At 48.8% G+C, this 19,990-nt stretch overlaps 2 protein-coding genes across 4 annotated transcripts in view; one reads left to right on the forward strand and one right to left on the reverse strand.

Moving 5' to 3' along the window:
• Positions 1 to 14: 14 nt before the first annotated feature.
• Noc2l (NOC2 like nucleolar associated transcriptional repressor) lies at positions 15 to 15,813 on the forward strand. 2 transcript variants are annotated; one of them, XM_036177189.1, is made up of 20 exons: positions 15 to 230; positions 1,629 to 1,974; positions 2,081 to 2,239; positions 3,219 to 3,396; positions 3,479 to 3,607; positions 5,835 to 5,955; positions 6,043 to 6,133; positions 6,347 to 6,425; positions 6,722 to 6,832; positions 7,102 to 7,215; positions 8,211 to 8,399; positions 8,571 to 8,710; positions 9,461 to 9,572; positions 10,542 to 10,655; positions 11,059 to 11,160; positions 12,285 to 12,428; positions 12,548 to 12,661; positions 12,938 to 13,076; positions 14,080 to 14,169; positions 14,421 to 15,813. In XM_036177189.1, exons 2-20 carry the CDS (start codon positions 1,949 to 1,951, stop codon positions 14,519 to 14,521), a joined length of 2,253 nt encoding a protein of 750 aa, XP_036033082.1. In that variant the 5' UTR covers positions 15 to 230; positions 1,629 to 1,948; the 3' UTR covers positions 14,522 to 15,813. The 2 variants fall into 2 exon arrangements, with proteins under 2 accessions (XP_036033082.1, XP_036033083.1); XM_036177190.1 differs by having other exon boundaries at positions 1,687 to 1,974.
• The window catches only part of Samd11 (sterile alpha motif domain containing 11), an 18,712-nt gene continuing 13,293 nt past the window's right edge, over positions 14,572 to 19,990 (reverse strand). The window contains exons 6-14 of one of the 2 annotated variants that reach the window (XM_036177188.1): positions 19,527 to 19,616; positions 19,226 to 19,360; positions 17,557 to 17,719; positions 16,624 to 16,739; positions 16,429 to 16,507; positions 15,847 to 16,352; positions 15,569 to 15,687; positions 15,303 to 15,413; positions 14,572 to 15,184 (exon numbers count right to left, since the gene is read on the reverse strand). In XM_036177188.1, the coding sequence (XP_036033081.1) occupies positions 14,942 to 15,184; positions 15,303 to 15,413; positions 15,569 to 15,687; positions 15,847 to 16,352; positions 16,429 to 16,507; positions 16,624 to 16,739; positions 17,557 to 17,719; positions 19,226 to 19,360; positions 19,527 to 19,616 (1,562 nt within the window). In that variant the 3' untranslated portion in view covers positions 14,572 to 14,941. Of the gene's footprint in view, positions 15,185 to 15,302; positions 15,414 to 15,568; positions 15,688 to 15,846; positions 16,353 to 16,428; positions 16,508 to 16,608; positions 16,740 to 17,556; positions 17,720 to 19,225; positions 19,361 to 19,526; positions 19,617 to 19,990 lie in introns of both variants that reach the window. The other variant, XM_036177187.1, reaches the window with a different exon arrangement.

Raw genomic sequence — 19,990 nt, forward strand, 5'->3', positions numbered from 1 at the left:
CCCCCCTGTAGATGTCAGCATTGCGCAGCCAACCTCCCTCTACTAGGGAGCCCCACTCCAAGAAGGTCCCTAACGGCCTGTAGCCTCTGTGTTTGTTCCAAGTTCCGGTATCCCAGCACTCACCACCTCGATATTGCTGTGACTGACAAAGCTCTATTGTGCTGTAGTCGCGCTGGGTGCAAGCCCTCAAGTCTTCTCCTCAGGCCTCCCTTTCACAAGCTTGTGGAAAGGTAAAGTCCATCCTGGTTCAGCGTTCCTACACATACATGTTTGAGCATTAGATGGATGGGGGCTGCTAGCGTCTGCCAGGTGTTGTGTTATCCATCGAGATGGATACAGCATTCTTTCTTGTCACACCCAGGCTCGCCTAGAAATTAGGTGTCTTCTGACAATATAATAATAATAGTAATAATAATAATAATAATAATTTTTATGTGTATGAGTGTTTTGCCTATTTGTATAATAAATATGTAAACTATGTGCATGCAGTGCTTACAGAAAAGAACATCAGATCTGGGACTGAAGTTACAGACAGTTGTGAAACACCCTGTGGATGCTGGGAATTAGATCTGGATCCTCTGAAAGGGTAGAGTGCTCTTAAGCCGAGCCATCTCTCCAGTCCCTGGAGAGTTTATTTATTAGAGACAGAGTCTCTGTGTGTGGCTCTGGCTGTCCTAGAACTTGCTCTGTAGACCAAGATGGTCTTGAATTCAAAGACTGCTTGAATTCAAAGGCCTGCTTCTGCCTCCCAAGAGCTGACATTAAAGGCATGCACCACCATTGCCCAGTGCGGGGCGTTTAACCACCAACCCCACAGTTCCCCAGAGCTTTCTGGAGTGCGAGCAGCAGGAAATATTACATAGGAGGAGTTAGTGTGTGGAGATAAACAGAAAATACAGGATATCCTCGAGAGGCCTGGAATCTATTCCAGCTGGTCCTGTCTCTGCCCCAGGGTATTTATAGAGAAGCCAAGGGGTGGAGCAAAAGACCTCCCCCCCGCAGCACAGCCATGTGCAGGCCATCTCAGACACCTGCACTCAGGCCCGTGGTTTAATCATCCTCTCTATGCAGACCTGCTGGGTAAAGCCACTAAGAACCTGAAAACGGGCTCCTACAGCCCAGCCAGCCCTTGGTTTAAATAAAAAATTAAAATAAAAAAAAAAAAGTTTTGGCGGGGGATTGGACTACACAGAGAAACACTGTCTAGAAAACAAAACAAATATTTATGCATATTCATGTGTGTGTGTGTGTGTGTGTGTGTGTGTGTGTGTGTGTGTGTGTGAGAGAGAGAGAGAGAGAGAGAGAGAGAGAGAGAGAGGCTTTGACTTTAAGTGCATCATTCCTATGCAGTACTCATGGAAGCCAGAAGAGGACATTATCTCTTTAAATCAGAGTTACAGATAGCTGTGAGCCACCTTGTGGGTGCTGGAAATTGAACCTGGGTCCTCGGCAAAAGTAGCAAGTGTTCTTAACTGCTGAGCCTTCTCTCCAGCCCCCCTTCTTATTTTTGATTAACTGCCTGCGTCTGTGTTGCCGTTTATACCCTCTTTTGTTTTTTTCTCACTAGAGCCACTTCTTAAGTTATTGGTTTGTAAGCACTGTTTATATAGTAGGATCTGCTGTCGTAGGCACTGCACTGCATACACAGTACAGATGAGCTGAAGATAGGGCTGATGGGATTTCCAGCCTTGTTTCCCGGGTGGAACCGTTGTTACTGCGTTTTATGGAAGGCTTTGAGCTGTGAGCGCCAGTGAATTCGTGCAGAAGTCGCTGCTTAGCACACCTGCTGAGCCAATAGGACGAAGGCGCCCTCCCGCCTGGGGACTCCACCGGTACTATTCGAGAACCTTAAAGCCACCAGCATGGTAGGACGGGCGGGGCTCGCTAAAGGAAGTGCGGCGCGCGGCATTCTGGGCCCGGAAGAGTGGCGCACGCTGCTTTGGACATCATGGCCACGTCTCGCGCTCCCAGAAGGTGAGTTGAAAAAGTGGGCTGCCGGATCTCGGCAGGCGGTCGCTCCATGGGTTCTGTTTCTAAGGCTAGAGGGCTGGCAGAGGTTGTGACCTGATGTAACCCTCAGGCGACTTGCGGAGCTGACAGTGGATGAGTTCTTGGCCTCCGGCTTTGAGTCCGAGTACGAATCGGAGCTGGAGGACGTCATGGAGGTTGCGGCGCGGGAGAAAAAAAGGCGAAGAGTCTTCCCTAGCTCGGAGCAGCGAGGCACGCGCACCTCACCCAGGTGAGAGCCTGCACTACTATCCCTGGCTTCGCCGCACGGCGATCTACTTCCGGTAGTTCTTTGGTCCCGCACTGTTGCACAGAACCGCGGGTCAGCCGTCTTTGCGCCGATGTGCGTTGACCGGCAGTGTAGAAGGCGTTTTGTTTTGTTTTGTTTTTTAAACCAAGAAACGCACTTGGTCCTGGATAAATCAGTGGTTGGCATGTGTTGGAGGAAACGTGCTATGGGTGGAAAGGAAAACCGGATTCCGGAGGTCGTGTTTGCAGAACGTCTCCGGGTGGGATGCAGAGGTGGGGGTAGGGTTTGATTATAAGTGATGGCAACTTGAGCGGGAACTGCAAAGTACTTAAAGTGAACAGCCTTTGAGGAATTAAGAGTGTGGCTGTGGCGGAACAACAGACCCAGGAAAGTAGCAAGTGATGAGTTCAGAGTGATAGTAAGGGAGACTGATTCTGCAAGATCTGGGTAAAATGGGAAGCTGTCTCAGGGTTGAGTAGTAAAATGACATTAGATAACGGGTGTGTTTGTGTGTGTGTGTGTGTGTGTGTGTGTGTGTGTGTGTGTGTGTGTGGTTGTAATTGGAAGAGTTGTGAGTTGCAAGGTTGGAAATGGAGAGTTTTGAGGGGGAAGCTCACACATAGTTTGGAAGTGTTACTGTAGGAAAGCTAATAACTTTACAACAATGGGGGTGAACATGGTGGGTGCATGGCTGGTCTGGGAGAACCCTGATTATATGCTACATTTGAAATGATTGTGTTGAAACAATATCAGAGGTGATGTGTGTGTTAGTATGGAAGGCTGATAAGCCTGATGATTTATCTTTGGAAAATCTTCCTGCTTGGTCATTGGTACCTACTGCGAAGGGAACATACTAATATCACGACCTCATTGAGGCAACAATTAAGCTGGCTATGTGGAAGGACAAGGAACTCCTTCCCTTTTGGTTTTTCACTGTTCTTACTGACAACCACTTTCTCAGCCCACATAAGGGATGTGCTTCTGAGCACAAAGACCAGCTCTCTCGACTGAAGGACAGAGACCCTGAGTTCTACAAGTTCCTGCAGGAGAATGACCAGAGCCTACTAGACTTCAATGACTCTGACAGTTCTGAGGAGGAAGAGGAAGAGCAATTCCACTCCCTGCCAGACATGCTGGAGGTGAAAACTGGCAGACCTGGGCAGTGGATTACCTATGATCGCTATACCCTGCCCCAAATTTGTCCTCTTGTATCTGGTACAGGAAGCAAGTGAGACTGAGGAGGATGGAGGAGAGGACAGTGACACATTCCCCAGAGGATTACAAAGGAAGAAGAATGAGCCTGTACCAGTGACCCTTGCCATGATGGAGAGATGGAAGCAGGGGGCCATGGTGAGAGGCAATATAAGCTGGGTGGCTGGATCTCCATAGGCATGGATCTCTGGCCTTACCTCATTTGAGGTATCACTGTATAGGAAGAATGTGTTTCTGGGAAGTACACAATATAGGTCGTTCAGAGTGCCAGGTCCTCCAGCTGCATCTCCTTAGATACAGTGCATAGTCCTGCCCAGTTTCTTCTTAATCTCTCTGTTATGGTCCTGGCCGTTGTAGGGTGGGCATAGAATTTGTTTCATTTCCTTTTCTGTTGCTGTAATGGGATACCACACACTGGGCAATTTTTTGTTGTTGTTTTAATTTTGTTCCACCTGCATGTATGTTGGTGTACCACATGCATAGTTAACAGATGGTTGTGAACTACCATGTGGGTACTGGAAATTAAACCTGGGTCATCTGGAAGAACAATCAATACTCTTAACTGCCAAGCCATCTCTTCAGCCCTAGACTGGGTAATTTGTAAGGGAACTTAATTGACTCACATTGCTGGAGATTGACAGATCTATAAGTATGTTGATGGTCTTTGGTAAAGGCCTTGTGTCATGATACTTCTTCAGATCTCTCTCTTTTGGGTGTTAGATATCAAACCTAGGAACTTGTACATTCTAGGCAAGTGTGCTATCCTGAGCCCTGTGTCTGTCTGTTTGTTTGTTTGTTTTTAGAGATAGGGTTTCTCTGTGTAATAGCCCTGGCTGTCCTGAAACTTATTTTGTAGACCAGGCTGGCCTCAAACTCAGAGATCCACCTGACTCTGCCTCCCAAGTGCTGGGATTAAAGGTGTGCACCACCATTCCTGGCTTCTGTCTTTTTGTTGTTGTTTTGTTTTTGAGGCAGGGTCTTGTTATGTAGTTCTGGCTATCCTGGAGCTATGTAGACCTGTCTCTACCTCCTGAGCGCTGGGATTAAAGGTGTGCACCAGCCAGTATTGGTGGCGCACGCCTTTAATCCCAGCACTAGGGAGGCAGAGCCAGGTGGATCTCTGTGAGTTCGAGGCCAGCCTGGGCTACCAAGTGAGTTCCAGGAAAGGCGCAAAGCTACACAGAGAAACCCTGTCTCGGAAAACCAAAAAAAAAAAAAGGTGTGCACCACCACACTTGTCCCATATGTTTGTCTTAAAAGTCTACTAATGCCATCATGGAGTTCTGAACCTCCTCATTTCATGTAATCTTGATTGCTTTCCAAAGACTCTACTTCCAAATACCACCATATAAATTTGGATATTAGATTTCTACTACATAAGCTTTTAGGGACATAGGCAGACTTTTAGCATTATTTGTTCACTGGGGAATGGGAAATGAAGTCAGTGTCCTTTCAACAATTTCAATTTGTTTGTTTTGGGGGGGTGTTTCAAGACAGGATTTCTCTGTGTAGTTTTGCGCCATTCCTGGATCTTACTCTGTATACCAGGATGGCCTTGAACTCACAAAGATCCTCCTGGCTCTGCCTCCCGAGTGCTGGGATTAAAGGTGTGTGCCACCACCACCCGGCTCAATTTCACATTTAATTCAAAGTTTTTGAGCTCTACTGCGAAGGGAACATACTAATATCACGGCCTCATTGAGGCAACAAGCAAGCTGGCTATGTGGAAGGACAAGGAACTTCTTTTTTTGTTTGTTTTTGTTTGTTTTTTTAAGAATTATTTATTATGTATACAGAAGAGGGCGCCAGATCTCATTACAGATGGTTGTGAGCCACCATGTGGGTGCTGGGAATTGAACTCAGGACCTCTGGAAGAGCAGATGGTGCTTTTAACCTCTGAGCCACCTCTCCAGCCCCTTTTTTGGTTTTTGCAACAGGATATCACTATGTAACCCTGGTAGCTGACCTTGAACTTTATGTAGAGCAGTTTGGCCTTAAACTTACAGCAGTCTTCATTCTTTGCTTTTCCAATGCTGGTATAGACATCAGCTATCATGCTTAGCTCTTACATTGGTTTCTCCAATGAAGGGAGTGAAAAGTGAAAATTCCCATACACTTTCTGGAGCAGATCTGTAATATAGGATTCTCCCCCTTCCTCCTCTGACTCCTGAGACAGATTTCCTATTCAAGTGGGTTATAGGCTCAATTTCTTTTTGTTGTTGGCTTGTGGTCCAGTGATCTTAGTACCACTGTTGCCCTGTGCTTGAGATTGTAGGTAAGGAATACCTTGTCAACTTGGAGCAGGTTCCTGGAGCCAGGTACTGTGTACTACTCTCCTAGTGATCTCAATCTCTTGCCCCTTCAGCACCACCTTACTCCCAAGCTATTCCATGAAGTTGTGCAGGCATTCCGAGCAGCTGTAGCCACCACCCAAGGAGACCAGGAAGCTGCTGAGATTTGCAGGTTCCAGGTCACAGATAGTGCTGGTAAGCTGGGGTCAGGGCATCTGTGTTGGGCTCCACTGTGACATGTATGTTTGTTAGATGGGCGAATGACACTTTTGTTCCTTACAGTGTTCAATGCTCTGGTTACTTTCTGCATTAGAGATCTCTTTGGTTGCCTTCAGAAGCTGCTGTTTGGAAAGGCACTAAAGGATAGCAGCAGGTGAGGGGATGAAAGCTGGCAGACTATACAAAGGGGTGGGTGTTGTTTGCAGGTATCTATCTGAGCTGTGCTCAAGAAGGTCCTGATAAGCTTCTATATCTACCAGCTGTAAGGAGCCCCTTAGCTTTTGTGTATGGGACAAGATTATATGCCCTTGTGCCTGGGTAGACTTAATGTCTGAATTGCAGGAATGGGTGGGTTTGGTCCCTGCAGGATGCTGCTGCCATCTAGTAGCCCACTCTGGGGGAAGCTCCGTGTGGATGTCAAGACATACCTGAGTGCAGTTGTACAGGTACTGTTTTGGTGGGTAAAGAATCCCAGGAGGAGCTGGGTGGTAGTGGTGCATGCTTTTAATCCCAGCACTCGGGAGGCAGAGCCAGGTGGATCTCTGTTAGTTCGAGGCCAGCCTGGTCTACCAAGTGTGATCCAGGAAAGGCGCCAAGCTACACAGAGAAACCCTGTCTCAAAAAAAACAAAAAACAAAAAAATAAAGAATCCTAGGAGGCTTGGTCATGTCTGGTAGTCTGGTGCTCTTTTACTCCAGACTTGAATGAGTTTGAGCCTCATTGTTCTCTTCTGCTTCTTTAGCTGGTAGCCTGTCTGGCTGAAGCCACAGTGTCTGCAGCTGTCCTGCAGCATGTCAGCAGCTTGGTTCCTTACTACCTGACTTTCCCTAAGCAGTGCCGAATGTTACTCAAGGTGTGTTAGCCCATCCTGCTCTGTTGTTGTAGCTAGGTATGCATATGGTTGCCTTTCTTGTCCTACTCTTGGCTAGGGCAGAGGCAGCATTTATAACTATACTTGGTCCTGCCCCTTTCTCTATACCCCACCAAGGGTCCCAGTCTCAGGTAGCTCTCTGTCCTTTCATGGCAACATAGCTTAGTAAGGTGAGACTAGGCTCCACTGAGGCATGCCAGCTAGCATGAGGGTTCTAGGCCAGGAAAGGCAGTGATGGATCTCTTTCTCAGAGGATGGTGATTCTGTGGAGCACGGGTGAAGAATCTCTGCGTGTCCTGGCCTTCTTGGTACTCATTAGAGTCTGTCGGCACAAGAAGGAATCCTTTCTTGGTCCCATCCTGAAGGTAGTGTGGATTTTCTATCTGTTAAGATCTGTGTTGGGAATCAGCCTGAGTGGCGGCAGACAGTGTGTGTAGAGCTGACACCAAACTCTGGGCTGATGGTCCCATAGATCGGTTTTCTTACTAGAAAATAGGGTGGTGATGAAAATATGAATCCATGGTCTTCTGGGTCTGATACACTAACTAGGGGTTTTGGGAGAGATAAGGGGGTTCTTTTCCCCTAGGGATAAGAATGTTATATCTGGGCTGGAGAGATGGCTCAGAGGTTAAGAGCGCTGACTGCTCTTCCAGAGGTCCTGAGTTCAATTCCCAGCAACCACATGGTGGCTCATGACCATCTATAATGAGATCTGGCGACCTCTTCTGTATCTTCTGTATACATAATAAATAAATCTTTAAAAAAAAAAAAAAAAAAGGAAGAATGTTATATCTTGCTTGGCAGCAGTGGCACACACCTTTAAGCACTTGGGATCTCTGTGAGTTTGAGGCCAGCCTGGTCTACAGAGCAAGATCCAATACAGGCACCAAAACTACACAGAGAAACCCTGTCTTGAACCTCTCCTCTCAAAAAAAGAATGTTATATCTAGAAAATAGGATTAGGTGTGAGGCCACAACCAGGATCAGACCTTGCTGTCTAGCTCCAAGCCTAGGGTGGCCCTTCTGCACATGGAGATCCCATGGAGTCCCTACAGTATAGCCTTAGCATGAAGCAGAACATATCCTCTACTTCCTAGTTCTTTAGTCCTGTTCTTGCCTATTCCTCAGCTTAACTCTCTTATCATACACCTTCCTCTCTTATCTTTTATATGCCTGAGGCTGGTGGGTGGAAGTATGTTGGCTGAGAAACATCAGTCTTGGAGTGCTGGGAACCATACAAGAGAGGAGTCTGCAGCTTAGTGGCTAGGCTGTTTGGAATAGCAGTTATGGTTGAAAGTCCTAAGTGGTGGCAGGTGACTTGGGTTGCTCAGGTGGCTCTTAACTTTGGTTTGTCTGTCAGCAAATGTACATCATGTATGTGAGAAACTGCAAGTTCACCTCTCCCAGTACCCTACCCCTCATAAGCTTCATGCAGCGGACACTGACTGAACTACTTGCCTTGGACCCCAGCATCTCCTATCAACATGCCTTCCTCTACATCCGCCAGCTTGCAGTCCATCTGCGGAATGCCATGACCACAGGCAAGAAGGTACACAGTCAGACCCTTCCAAACCAGTAGCCCCACCCAGCTGGAGTCTTGGGGCATGCTGGATGCCACCTTCTATGGGGGAAATAGCTCAGCTATTTCTCTCTGGGGAGAAGCTTTGGGTGATTCTGGCAGGGAAGAATGAGCCTTAGAAGTGGACTGCACTTTCACCAGGAGACATACCAGTCTGTGTACAACTGGCAGTATGTGCACTGCCTCTACTTATGGTGCCGAGTCCTGAGTACACTTGGTTCCAGTGAGGTTCTACAGCCCCTACTCTACCCTCTCTCACAGATCATCATTGGCTGCATCAAGTGAGTCTGTTCTAGATTGTCCTGGGGGTTGGGGACAGTAAGTTCCTTGGGGTATTGACATTACTCTTGGTATAGGGCAGAAGTTTCTAATCTGTCAGCTTTAGTAGGCCATATTGTACAAAGAATTATTTTGGGTGGGCACACCTTAAATATTAGAGCTTTTGTGTCTGGGTTTTGGTGGTTTCTACCAAAGGGTCTGAGAAGATGAACTGGTTGTAGATTTTAGGCAGATGGGCTTTGCAGTCAGCCTCCACTTAGGTAAGTAGGCTAGCTGCCCACAATGCAACACCCATGTGTTCTGAGGCCTGCTTGGGCTCTTGTGCAGTTGAAGGGTTCTTAGAGCTTTTGGTATGCTGTGAATGTGCTGTATACCTCTGCCAGGAGGAGGCCTCTGTCTCTGTGTCCTTTTGAGCTTTCTTCTGACACTGAAGACTGAAGGAAGGGAAAGGGGCAAATGGTACAAGAAAACCCAAAAGCAGAGGGTGGAGAAGAAAGGGAGGTAGGAATGAATGAAACTAAGTTAAAGCTGGATAGTGTCTCTCAGTCCCTCAGCTGAGCAGTGGGGCAGTACCCAAGTCCAAGCATTTTGTTATGTTTGGTAACTATTTCCCTGGGTACTTACCCTGTAGGAGTGACTAGGACCCTCCTGTAGTTGGAGCTTGTGAATAGGGAGGGGTCAGAGGCAGTGGGCAGCTGATGCTGATGTTTGGGGCTGGCTACCTGACTAGTCTCTGCTCTTTCCTGCTTCAGGTTGTTGCCCACTGCCCGCTTTTATCCATTGCGCATGCATTGTGTGCGTGCCCTGACGCTGCTGTCCCAGACCATCAGCACCTTCATCCCTGTTCTGCCCTTCATTCTCGAGGTAACTGTGCTAGGCACAGCTTGGGTTGGACTCACAGATGTCATTTGGAAACCACATCTCCTCTGTGTCTGTCAGAGGTGCCAGTATAGGTTTAGACTGTAACCCTGTGGCCCCTTTGTCTGGGCAGATCATACAGATCTCCTGCATTTAATCTTACACTTACTGTTACACTTTTCTTGTTTCCCTGGATAGCTTTCATTCTGACCTCTACTTTGGTTCACTGTTCCTGGCTTTGGGCTCTTCAAACCAGGTGCAGGTTTCTGAGAAAATGACCCACAAAGGTTGAAATCAAGCTCTCTACTGACAGGGGGTCACTGTCCATTCTTTAACTTATGAGTAGGGTAAAAGGGGGTATTGAGATCAGCCCTATATACTAGTTAGCATCTTTTGCTCAGACTAGAGAAAACATTCCCCACCTCCAGTTTGTCATTAATCATAGCTAGTTCAGCTGCCAGCAGTATTCTGCTACATGAATTCTCTTGTCAGGGGCTTTCCTATAGAACCTTCCCTCTCTATGCTTCTTCATGTATGTACATTGTACCTTCTTCGTTTACCTGCTCTGTGTGTGGGGTCTCCTAGTAGCTGGGGAGGTATCCTTGATCAAGAGGCCAGGCTAGGCTCCCACTACCCTCTTTTCTTGGGAAGGCCAAAGTGCATAGCCTGCAAAGACTAGTGAGGTATGGGAAACACAGTCCCTCCTCTGAGACCTGTCTCTCTCTTCTCTGTATTTCTTTGTTGCTAGTTGTACTCACAGTGCCTGGGATGCAGCTATTTCAGGTCCAGGCCCATATACCCACTATCTCCAAAGGTGGTTCAATGTACACAAAAGTCCTATGGTTGCCTATCAAGAGGCTCAGAGCTCTGGAAGGTAGTCAGGGTCTGGAGGCTCTGTGGGCTTTGAGGTTGTCTTTAGTTGTACAGCCTGGTCTTGAGGGATCTCATTGTGTTGGGCTGACACCCTGTGGGTAGATTTTCCAGCAGGTGGACTTCAATAGGCGTCCAGGCCGCATGAGCTCCAGGCCCATCAACTTCTCTGTGATCTTGAAACTGTCCAGTACCAACCTGCAGGAAAAGGCATACCGGGTAAGGCTGGCCTTCTGGAAAAGGCCTGGGGCTTTGTTTTAGTTGGCTCACAAGGACTTCAGAGGCTATTGAGGTACAAGAGAGGGATTGGCACTGTGCAACATTTGTGGTTTCTTTTGAGACAGGTCTATTATATAGCCCTGGCTGCCCTGGAAGTTGTTGTATAGATCAAGCTGGCCTTGAACTCACAGAGATCCACCTCTCAAGTGCTGGGTTCAAGGGGTTTCTGTAGTCATAGGCCAATGACTCTGTAATTCTAGGCCCTGTGAATCTGGGTATTGTTTGAGGAGGCTGTAAGTTCTGTGTCATAGCCCCCATCTTGGAGATTGAGCAGTTAGGGTGAAATATAAGATCATGAACTCCTGGGCTTCACCATCTTATGCGTTTGGGTCTGCCCCCTCAGGATGGCCTTTTGGAGCAGCTGTATGACCTTATCCTAGAATACTTGCACAGCCAGGCCCATTGCATTGCCTTCCCAGAGTTGGTGCTGCCCACTGTCCTACAGGTATGTGCTCAACACCTGACTCACCTTCCCTGGCCAGACCCCTTGACATCCTCTTTGTGGCTAAGTTGAACAATCTTTTAGTAGGTTTGTCTTCCCCTTGTATAGAGGAACAAAGGGGAAGCTTCCTTGTTCTAGTCCTACAAGACCAGTAGCAAAGCCATGCTTATCCACCTGCCTAGCAGCCAGATCCATTGGGGCCATTGCATGGGGAGAGTGATCATTTGGCTTGGTATCTTGGAGAGCTTCTCTCTGGGGACTGTGGAGTTAACTTGTGAAGGATTATCAGCCACTGACAAAGTTGGGCCAGGCCTGAGTAACTTAACCAGGATCTCAAGAATTTATAGGCCCTTCCCCAGGCTGGCTGGAGCCTACTGTGGTTTAGGGCTACCTGTGGAAGTCTAAAGCCTGGGTTGGTCTGGTGCCCATTCTGCTTTCCTAGGTGAAGTGTAGATCTCCTTCTTTTCAGCTCTTTCTGTGCCCTTCATAAGAGTCTGTTTGCTTTCAACTCAACTATTTCCCATCTTAGGCACTTCTAGGAAGGGGCTATTGCTGTCCCAGTCTGGTACTGGAAGGGGGTTAACTCTGTTACCCATGGGCTTGTTGGGGTGGGGGCACTGCTCGTACCTGAACTATACCTGGCTCAGGCTCGTATAGACACAGGCATATGTGTGAAGGCAGAAGTTGTATACACAGCTGTGCATGAGTGCTTGGTCCCTGTGGGTTGTATAATGTGGCAGTGCCCCACTATGTCTTCTTAGCTGATGATGTCAGGTAATCAGGACACATTTACTTTTGTGCTAAAGGTCCTAGGTATATGGATGTGTAGGTCTAGAATAGGGGTCAGCAGATGTTCTTCAGTTAAGATCCAAATAGCAAAAAAAGTTTATGGTTTTGTGACTTCTCACAGCTCTTCAGCTGCTTACCTCTCAGACTGCTGCAGGAGCACTCAGAGAAGCACATGAGTAAAGGAGCCAGGCCTTATGCCTATGAGACCTAATTAACAGATTGGTAGGCCCTTGTGTCTCCTTTTGATTGCCACATGGCTTTCACTGCCTGGACCCCCTGTGAGGTGGGGAGTAGTCCTGTCACTGGAGCTATACTAACTACATCCTTCTTTTCTGCAGCTGAAATCTTTTCTCCGGGAGTGCAAAGTAGCTAACTACTGCCGGCAAGTGCGCCAGCTGCTGGAAAAGGTGCAAGAGAACACAGAACATATCCAAAGCCTTCGCCAGAGAGTGACCTTCAGCGTTTCTGACCAAGTGGCAGTGGTGGGTTGGGACTTGGCATCTGGACTGGAATGATGCTGCCTGAGGCCACCAATTAGGATGTGATAGATGTTTAATGGTTTTCTGGGATGAGCATGGTCTTGAATTTACCCAATCCTTAGGATGCTTGGGAGAAGCAGGTCCGAGAAGAGGGGACCCCTCTCACCAGGTACTACAGCCACTGGAGGAAGCTGAGGGACCGTGAGATCCAGCTGGAGATCAGTGGCAAAGAACGGGTATGGCTGGGATCTGGGTAGGTGACCTAGTAGAAAGTGGCCAAGCAGATTACTTGTAAAGGGGTCTGGGTTGGAGTGAATTTGGAAAAGGAAACAACAGCAGGAGGGAAAAAGGAATGATTGAAGCCTGTAAAATGGCTGTTTACCTCCAGGGCATCTAAGTTCCATGTATGGCTGTAGGTGGTACCTGAGGTGGGGCTGCACTAAACTAAGCTCAACTCAGTTCTGTCTGCCTCTCCCTACCCCCATCTGTTTTTCTGTTTCTGATCCCTGAAGCTAGAAGACCTGAACTTCCCTGAGATCAAAAGGCGGAAAGTGGAAGAAAACAGGAAGGATGAAGACAGGAAGGAATTAAAAGACCTGTTTGAGTTGGACAGTTCTGAGGGAGAGGACAGCACAGACTTCTCTGAGAGAGGTGAGGCCTGAAGTAGGAGTGGTTAGGAACTATGTACAGGGGAGGTGTTTTATGTCTGGCTGGTGAGCAGACCTGTGTTGTGTTGTGTTTTTTAAAAGAAAATGTTTTTTTTCGAGACAAGGTTTCTCTGTGTAACTTTGGAGCCTGTCCTAGAACTCCCTCTGTAGACCAGGCTGGCCTCAAACTCACAGAGATCCTCCTGCCTCTGCCTCCCAAGTGCTGGGATTACAGGTGTGCACCACCACCACCACCACCCAGCTTTGTTTTTAAATTTTTATGTCTGTGTGTTTTACTTACATGTATGTGTATCATGTGTGTGCCTGGTGCCCACAGAAGGTCAGAAGAGAATGTCAGATCCTTTAGGACTGGAGTTAGAGACAGTTGTGAGCCGCCATGTAGGTGCTGGGAGTCAAACCCGGGTCCTTAAGCCAGTGAGCTCTCTAGCCTCCAGACCCATTTCTTTTTCCTTTTCTTTCTTTCTTTCTAAGATTTATTTATTTATTATGTATACAGAAGAGGGCGCCAGATCTCATTACAGATGGTTGCTGGGAATTGAACTCAGTGCTCTTAATCTCTAAGCCATCTCTCCAGCCCTTTTTTTTTTTTTGAGTCAGAGTTTCTCTGTGTAGTTTTGGTCCTGGAAATCGCTCTATAGACCATGCTGACCTCCAGCCCACAGAGATCTGCCTGCCTCTGCCTCCCAAGTGTTAGGATTAAAGATGTACAGCACCACTGTCTGGCTCTCCAGACTTATTTCTTATACCACTCATTGGTGCCATCCTTCTTTTTGAGCTGGGGATTCATTATTGGTAGTTGTCACCATGCTGGGGCCTCCATATAGGTGGCAGAAAGGGCTAGTGGTCCCTTGCTGCTGCTGAGACCTGTGGCCCTGGAGGGCTACAGGGCAAGCCAACCCTCCTGTGTAGCTATTGCCTTGCTGCTGGACCTGATGTTTGTGTGTGTGTTTTATGTCTGTGTGAAGTACATGGTTCTTCATCTGCAGGAATACCTGGGCTCCTGGGAGCTCACCAAGGAGTGAAAGAGGAAGACCAGGAAGAAGATAATGAAGAAGAGGGTGCCAGCAATTCAGAGGGTAAGTTGTTTATGTTGTGAAATAGACTGGCCCTGGAGTCTGTTTGGAGGTGATGCCATGAGAAGACAGCTCTAACCCAGGTCTATGCCCCTCCCTGGGATACCAGCTACTATATACTCAAAGACTCTGGCAGCCAGCTATAGCACATTGATAAATTTAATTAATGCTGTGATTAATTAGTGATGAATAACTGCTAAGGCTAGCTTCTTCATGATATAGCAGAATTTATATAGCTTTTTTTTTCTCTGTAGATGGAGACTCAGACACAGGGGTGGACCCAAGTGAACTGTGGCAGCTGGCTCAGGGGCCACAGGATGAGCTGGAGGATCTTCAGCTCTCAGAAGAGGACTGAGGGTCTCCTCACAGGTCTTGGAGGCTTGAGGCAACAACGTGCAGCAAGAGGGCAGTAGACAGGGCTTTATTGTTACAGCAGAACAAGTGTACTAAGAGCCATGTTGACCCTGAAAGGGAACTGGTTCTACATAGCCTTCTGTTACCCCAGCAGGAGGCTAACCCTGACCTACAGAGTAGTCCCAGTTCAGAGCAGGGAGAGTGACTTCATGGCCTTTCCACTTTGTCTTTGGTTTGTCTGCAGTCCTCTGCAGTTACCCCTAGAACGTTTTTTGTAAATTCATTACTTTCCTCTTAAGCCACTTGCTTTCCTTTTAAAATATTCATGATGTTTTTTGCATCTAAAATCAAAAGGAAAAATACCCTGGGATATGGGCAGTTTCATAGTTATTGGGGAGTATGATGGTTGCCTGCTAGATCATTAGAGAAGCTGGGAAGAATCTGAGGCTCCTGGGAGCAGAGCTATGGTCCCTGACCCATTCTCCTGTTTGGGTGAGGCTCGGACTGTGGGTAGGTGGGCCCCCTCATATGGGGAGGTGGTGGTTGCGGGGGACAGGAGTTGCTGTCCTGGGCTGAGCTCAGGGGCTTGCAGGCTTGGTGGCTGCAGTGGCAGTGCCACAGGGAAGCTGGCCATGTAGAAGACACGGCCCAGGCGCTTGGCCACCTACAAAGAGATGAAGCTGGATGAATACCTGCCAGATAAAGTGGACTGGGAGACCATCTCCAGTCATGAAGAGTCTTTATACCCTCTCTAGATTGATGAAAGCACTGGCCATACTTACTTGTGCTCTGATCTTGAGGGCAGGCCCTAGCTTCAGTCCCATAGTATTCAGAAGATGCTCTTCTGTAAGTAGAGGCAAAGTCTCTCCATCTATTCCTTGTTCTCTGAATACCTGGGGACAAGATATGCCCACAGAATAGAGTTGTATGTCTTCTATGAAAAATGACTCAGCAAAAGGAATGGCCCTTTATGTTGGGTGTGGAGACTGGGAAATTGCTCAGAACAGGGCCTCCCAGCCTAGCCCCAGGGACCTGCCACTCCCCTCACCCTGGCATACTCGCCACAGCCAGACAGGCCCCCCACGAAGTTGCAGACGTCATCTACAGTCCATTTGTTGACATCCTCAGGAGCTGTGGTTTCATCAGTGAAGATTCCCCCCATGGTGCCTGGAGATGGAAAGGATGTCACTAGGGCTTGGACTTGTCTGTTTCCATGCATCCTTCCCCATGGATGGTCTTTCTTTTAATTGTTTAAAGTTCTTGGCTCAATAACAAAGAATTTTTCTCCCCATGGAACCCCGTCAGTTGGTTGCTAGGGTTGCCCACCTGTGTGGAAGTAGGGGCTGACTGTTCCACAGGTGAATCCCAGGGGCAGTGGAGGGGGCATTGTTGACCCTGAGAGAGGCCCCTTTCCTTCTGCTCTGGTCCCTCCTGCTTGGCTGGGAGTGGAGGCCCCACCCCTCACAGCTGCTATCTCAGGGTCCTCTCCATCTGAGTCCTTGGATGGTTCCTCAGAGACCTCTTGAACCCAGAGGCCAGTTCCTGTAGTCTCCTTAGGTTCACTTGGCCAGCCTGAGGCAGCACCAAGACTCCCCCTTTGTGGCCGGCTTTGGGCAGACTCCTTGGGTGGGATAGGAGGGCCTGGGCCTGGGGGTCCCTGGGGTGGCAGTGCCAGTAGTGGTGCTGAGCTGTGTTTCAAAACAAGCATGGAGCCACGTCGCTGGAGCTCATCTTGGCCCTCAGGGATACGCAAGGCCACCTCTGGTGCCAGTAGCTGTGGGCGGTGAGTGCTGCTCAGTTCTTTCTGCCTAAGCAACTCCGACATCTCCAGCCTGGACCAAAAGGGCAGACAGCGGGAGTCAGCCTGGGCATTCTTAAAATGACTCCCACTGGTCTCCTGGTGCTTACCGAGCTAAGCTCTGCTTCCGTAGAAGCTCCTGCTGCCGAGCTAACATCTCAGCCTGGGCAGTGGGCAAGAAGCTGTAGCCTGGGAGAAAAGAACATTCAAGCTGGACCCTCTGTGCTTCCTTTATCTATCTGCCTTCTGTTCCCAAAGAGGGCCTACAAGTACACAAAGAGCTTACATACCCGCCTGTTTCTCACCTGGGGTCTGACACAGAGCTGTGGGCACCCCAAAAATTGGAGGTCGGAGATGAGAGCCCAGGGTGATGTGGGGGGCGTTCTGGGGTGACAGCAAAGGAGGTGGCTGTGACAGCTCCCTGAGGACAGAACAGTGAACACATGCCCAGTTCCATCTATGCCCCCCTTTCCTGTAACCGCCTCCGGGTGCACCCCCTGCCGCCGCCTCTAATTGCCGACCCCACAGGCGGTCGTTGAGTCGCGGGTTATGGCTTCGGGTTGTGCACTGCCCCTGTCCAAGCTGGGCGCCAATTAATCTCCCCCGGCGGCAGCACAGAGACACTGACCCTGTGGGTGGAGGCTGCTGCAGCGGTAATTACTGGGTGGTGGTGGGGCACCTCTCATCCTGCACAGGCGGGGAGGGGCACACGATGGGGTAATTAGCCACAGTCTGGAGATGGTGGCAGGCAGCTGTAGATGCTGCGGTCTGTGGCCAGTGGGGTGGAATGTGGAGTGTTTAGGAAACCTGGGGCCCCTGCCCAGAGCTTTCCTTGGTTCCAGTAGTCTGCTGTGGAGACAGTTTTACTTTGGGCAGCTCTACTGTCTCCCGGCCCCTTCTGCATTCAACTCTTCAAATTCCAGACAGTAAATTGCTTACTTCTTGCCTTCCTCAACACACCATCACTACTATCTCAGGGCAACTCTGCTATGCTGGTCCCCAATTGTTCAACAAGGAAACAGGAATGGACCTTGCCACTCCTGCCAAGGGTGGGCATTCCTGTATTTTCTTTCCCAGAAACGTTTTCTTGCTCAAAACAGCTGGTGTGATGACCCTCTTGCAGTGGACCTTGAACACAACATGCAGTACCCACACATGAGAGAGGGAACTTGAGGGGAAGGTCCAAGTTATAAGCACAGAGAATATGGGGCCTTGCTGAAACACCACCACCTTAGTACCTTTCCGAGAAGGATGGGGTAGCAGCTGGAACTGTTCCCTCCCTATGCTGAAATAAGCCTTGCTTCCGTCGATGACCTGCTGTAGATGAGGGCAGGTGTACTTCCAAGCTGCTTGGACTCCTCAAAGTTGCAGTTGCCACTTCTTGCCGGACCCTTAGCAGATCTGGGAACAGAGGCAACAACAGTGACCCAGATGTTAAGCTCCCCTAATATTTCCCCTCTCTATCTTGGTTATGGGGCCTTGACCCAGTGAAGCCAAGGACAGAATGGGAGGAGGAGACTTTGACATGTCCTGAGCCCTGTTTTGTGTCACTGGGGCCAGAGGAGGATCATCAGCAGGGGAGCCAGTTTGCAACAAGACCTACAGGTACACCTGGGCAAGTGAACTTGGAAAGGAATATGAGTAGGTCAGTAATCAAAGTGAGCTGGGAGAGAAGGGCTCCAAATAGATAACTTGGTGTTTTGAGTATTGGTGTTGATGTGATAAAGACTGGAACCTTCACAAAGATGGGCTGTGCAAAGTTCAGAGTGTAAGGGCACAGCGCTTTTCCAGGAGGTCAGTGGGACAAAAGTTGGGAGGGGACCTCAAATAACTGCCTAGGTGACTTCTTTATAGATAGGAGGCAACAGGAAGAACTAGTCACTCTCATTAAGCAATACATAGTACGCATGGCCATGATAGCAGACACTATTAACTAGCAGTAACACATGGTCACAGTCCAACATGGTTGTGATATGCCCCATTGCACTCAGGATGAGAGTGGTGGGGGACACTTGTAGCCCCTTTAGTCCTCTTGGTTCAAGCTCCACTTTTCAACTGCTCCACTGCTGCCTGTTTATAAATTAATCGCCTAAAAAGGGGAGGTTGGTCTGGCGAGGACTTGAAGCCAGCCCCACCCCCACGCCCTGCCCCACACCAGCCATGCTCTGTGCAATGGTGATTGACAACCAGCTTGCTTGTACACCCTCTCCTGCAGAGACCAGCAGAGCTGGGAAAGCAATTAAAAAGAGGGATTTTTAAATTATTAACATTTAGTGAATTATTCAGGTTCTTTGTGCCTGAGCTGCCCTGGGGGACAGTGCCTTCTGTAAGAATCAGAAATTCTACTCCCTTTCCTGAGCCCCCAGCCCCTTCTGCCAGAAAAGACAAGATTCTCCAGTGTTGAAGCTGCACAGGGTGTCTTACTATTCCTAGGTAGCAAGAGTAGTGCCTCAGGCTTAGCTTCTTTCAAGCAACCTGAGTAACTAGTGGCCACATCCCACATGTGGTACAGCTTCCTCTTTCTGGGCTGCCTTCCTGCCTTGTCTGCCCCACAACAACAGAAACCTTGGAAAGGTCTGACACAGTATCAACATGACCACAGATTGGTGGTATTACACTGACTGCTCTGGGAGTGAGGAGAACCAAGCAAAGGCCATAGAACCCACATCTCTTCTGTGTCCCACCCTCACCTGTGCTCTCCTCTCCCACTCAGGGATGAACAGTGGAAGACTGAGGTAGCTAGGCTATATCACTATCTGGAGGTCCTCCTATGTATCCAGTACTGGTCTTAGTGTTGACCTCCAAACATCTAGGTCCTTTTCTTGTAAGCCTGGTACACAGGATGGAATGATAACAGAGGGTTGGCACATTTGAGGTGGGAGTGCTGAGGGTGGTGATGGTACATACCATGGCTGGGGATACCCAGGTGGTAGAGACGTTGAGTTTCCTCAAAAGGGCCAGCCTCACTTAAGGCTGACATGAGCCGATGATAGTGGTCCTCAGGAGCCATTGTAGACTCCAGCTCTGGCAGCAGCAGAGTCTCTATTGGAAGGAGCACATGGTAAGTGCGTCTGGATAGTGCCAAGGAAAAGTCAAGGCCTCTCTTATGGTTTTTACCCAAGGTCTGATGAACCCTTCAAGATGCAGGAACTCATTGCTCCCTCCCCTTTCCTATGACTTGCCTCCCTTTCCTTGGTCAAGCTCTCACCTTGGGGGGACTTGCTTCGGACCTTCTTCTCTGAAGAGCAGTCACTGGTAATGTAGGAGGAACAGCCCAGTCTCTTGCCCAACAGGTCACCTGTAGAGGATGGAGTGAGCCCCACCCAGTGTTTCATGGCTTGGAGGAAAAGCTACCTCTACCTTAGCTCAGCTTGGAGCCCCAACCACCACCATGTTCTCCCTGGCAGTTAAGGCCTTGCCCAACCTGGTATCCCAGGCCAGAGGACACCATGACAGGTGGATGTGCACATTGCAAGGACACAAAGCAGTCCTGATGCTGGCCCTGGGCATGTAAATAGAAGTAATGAGAAGTTCACACCAGTGTTACCAGGCAGTCTCCTGTAAGTTCATGTGCGTCCCCAGCCCCACTTTGGAGGAACTGAATGGCTTGCCTTTGCCTCCTAGAATAGGCTACTGTGCAGATGTCGGGGAGACAAGTCCAGAAGGCATACT

The sequence above is a fragment of the Onychomys torridus genome, chromosome 2 (genome assembly GCF_903995425.1).
Source record: "Onychomys torridus chromosome 2, mOncTor1.1, whole genome shotgun sequence".
NCBI lineage: Eukaryota > Metazoa > Chordata > Mammalia > Rodentia > Cricetidae > Onychomys > Onychomys torridus.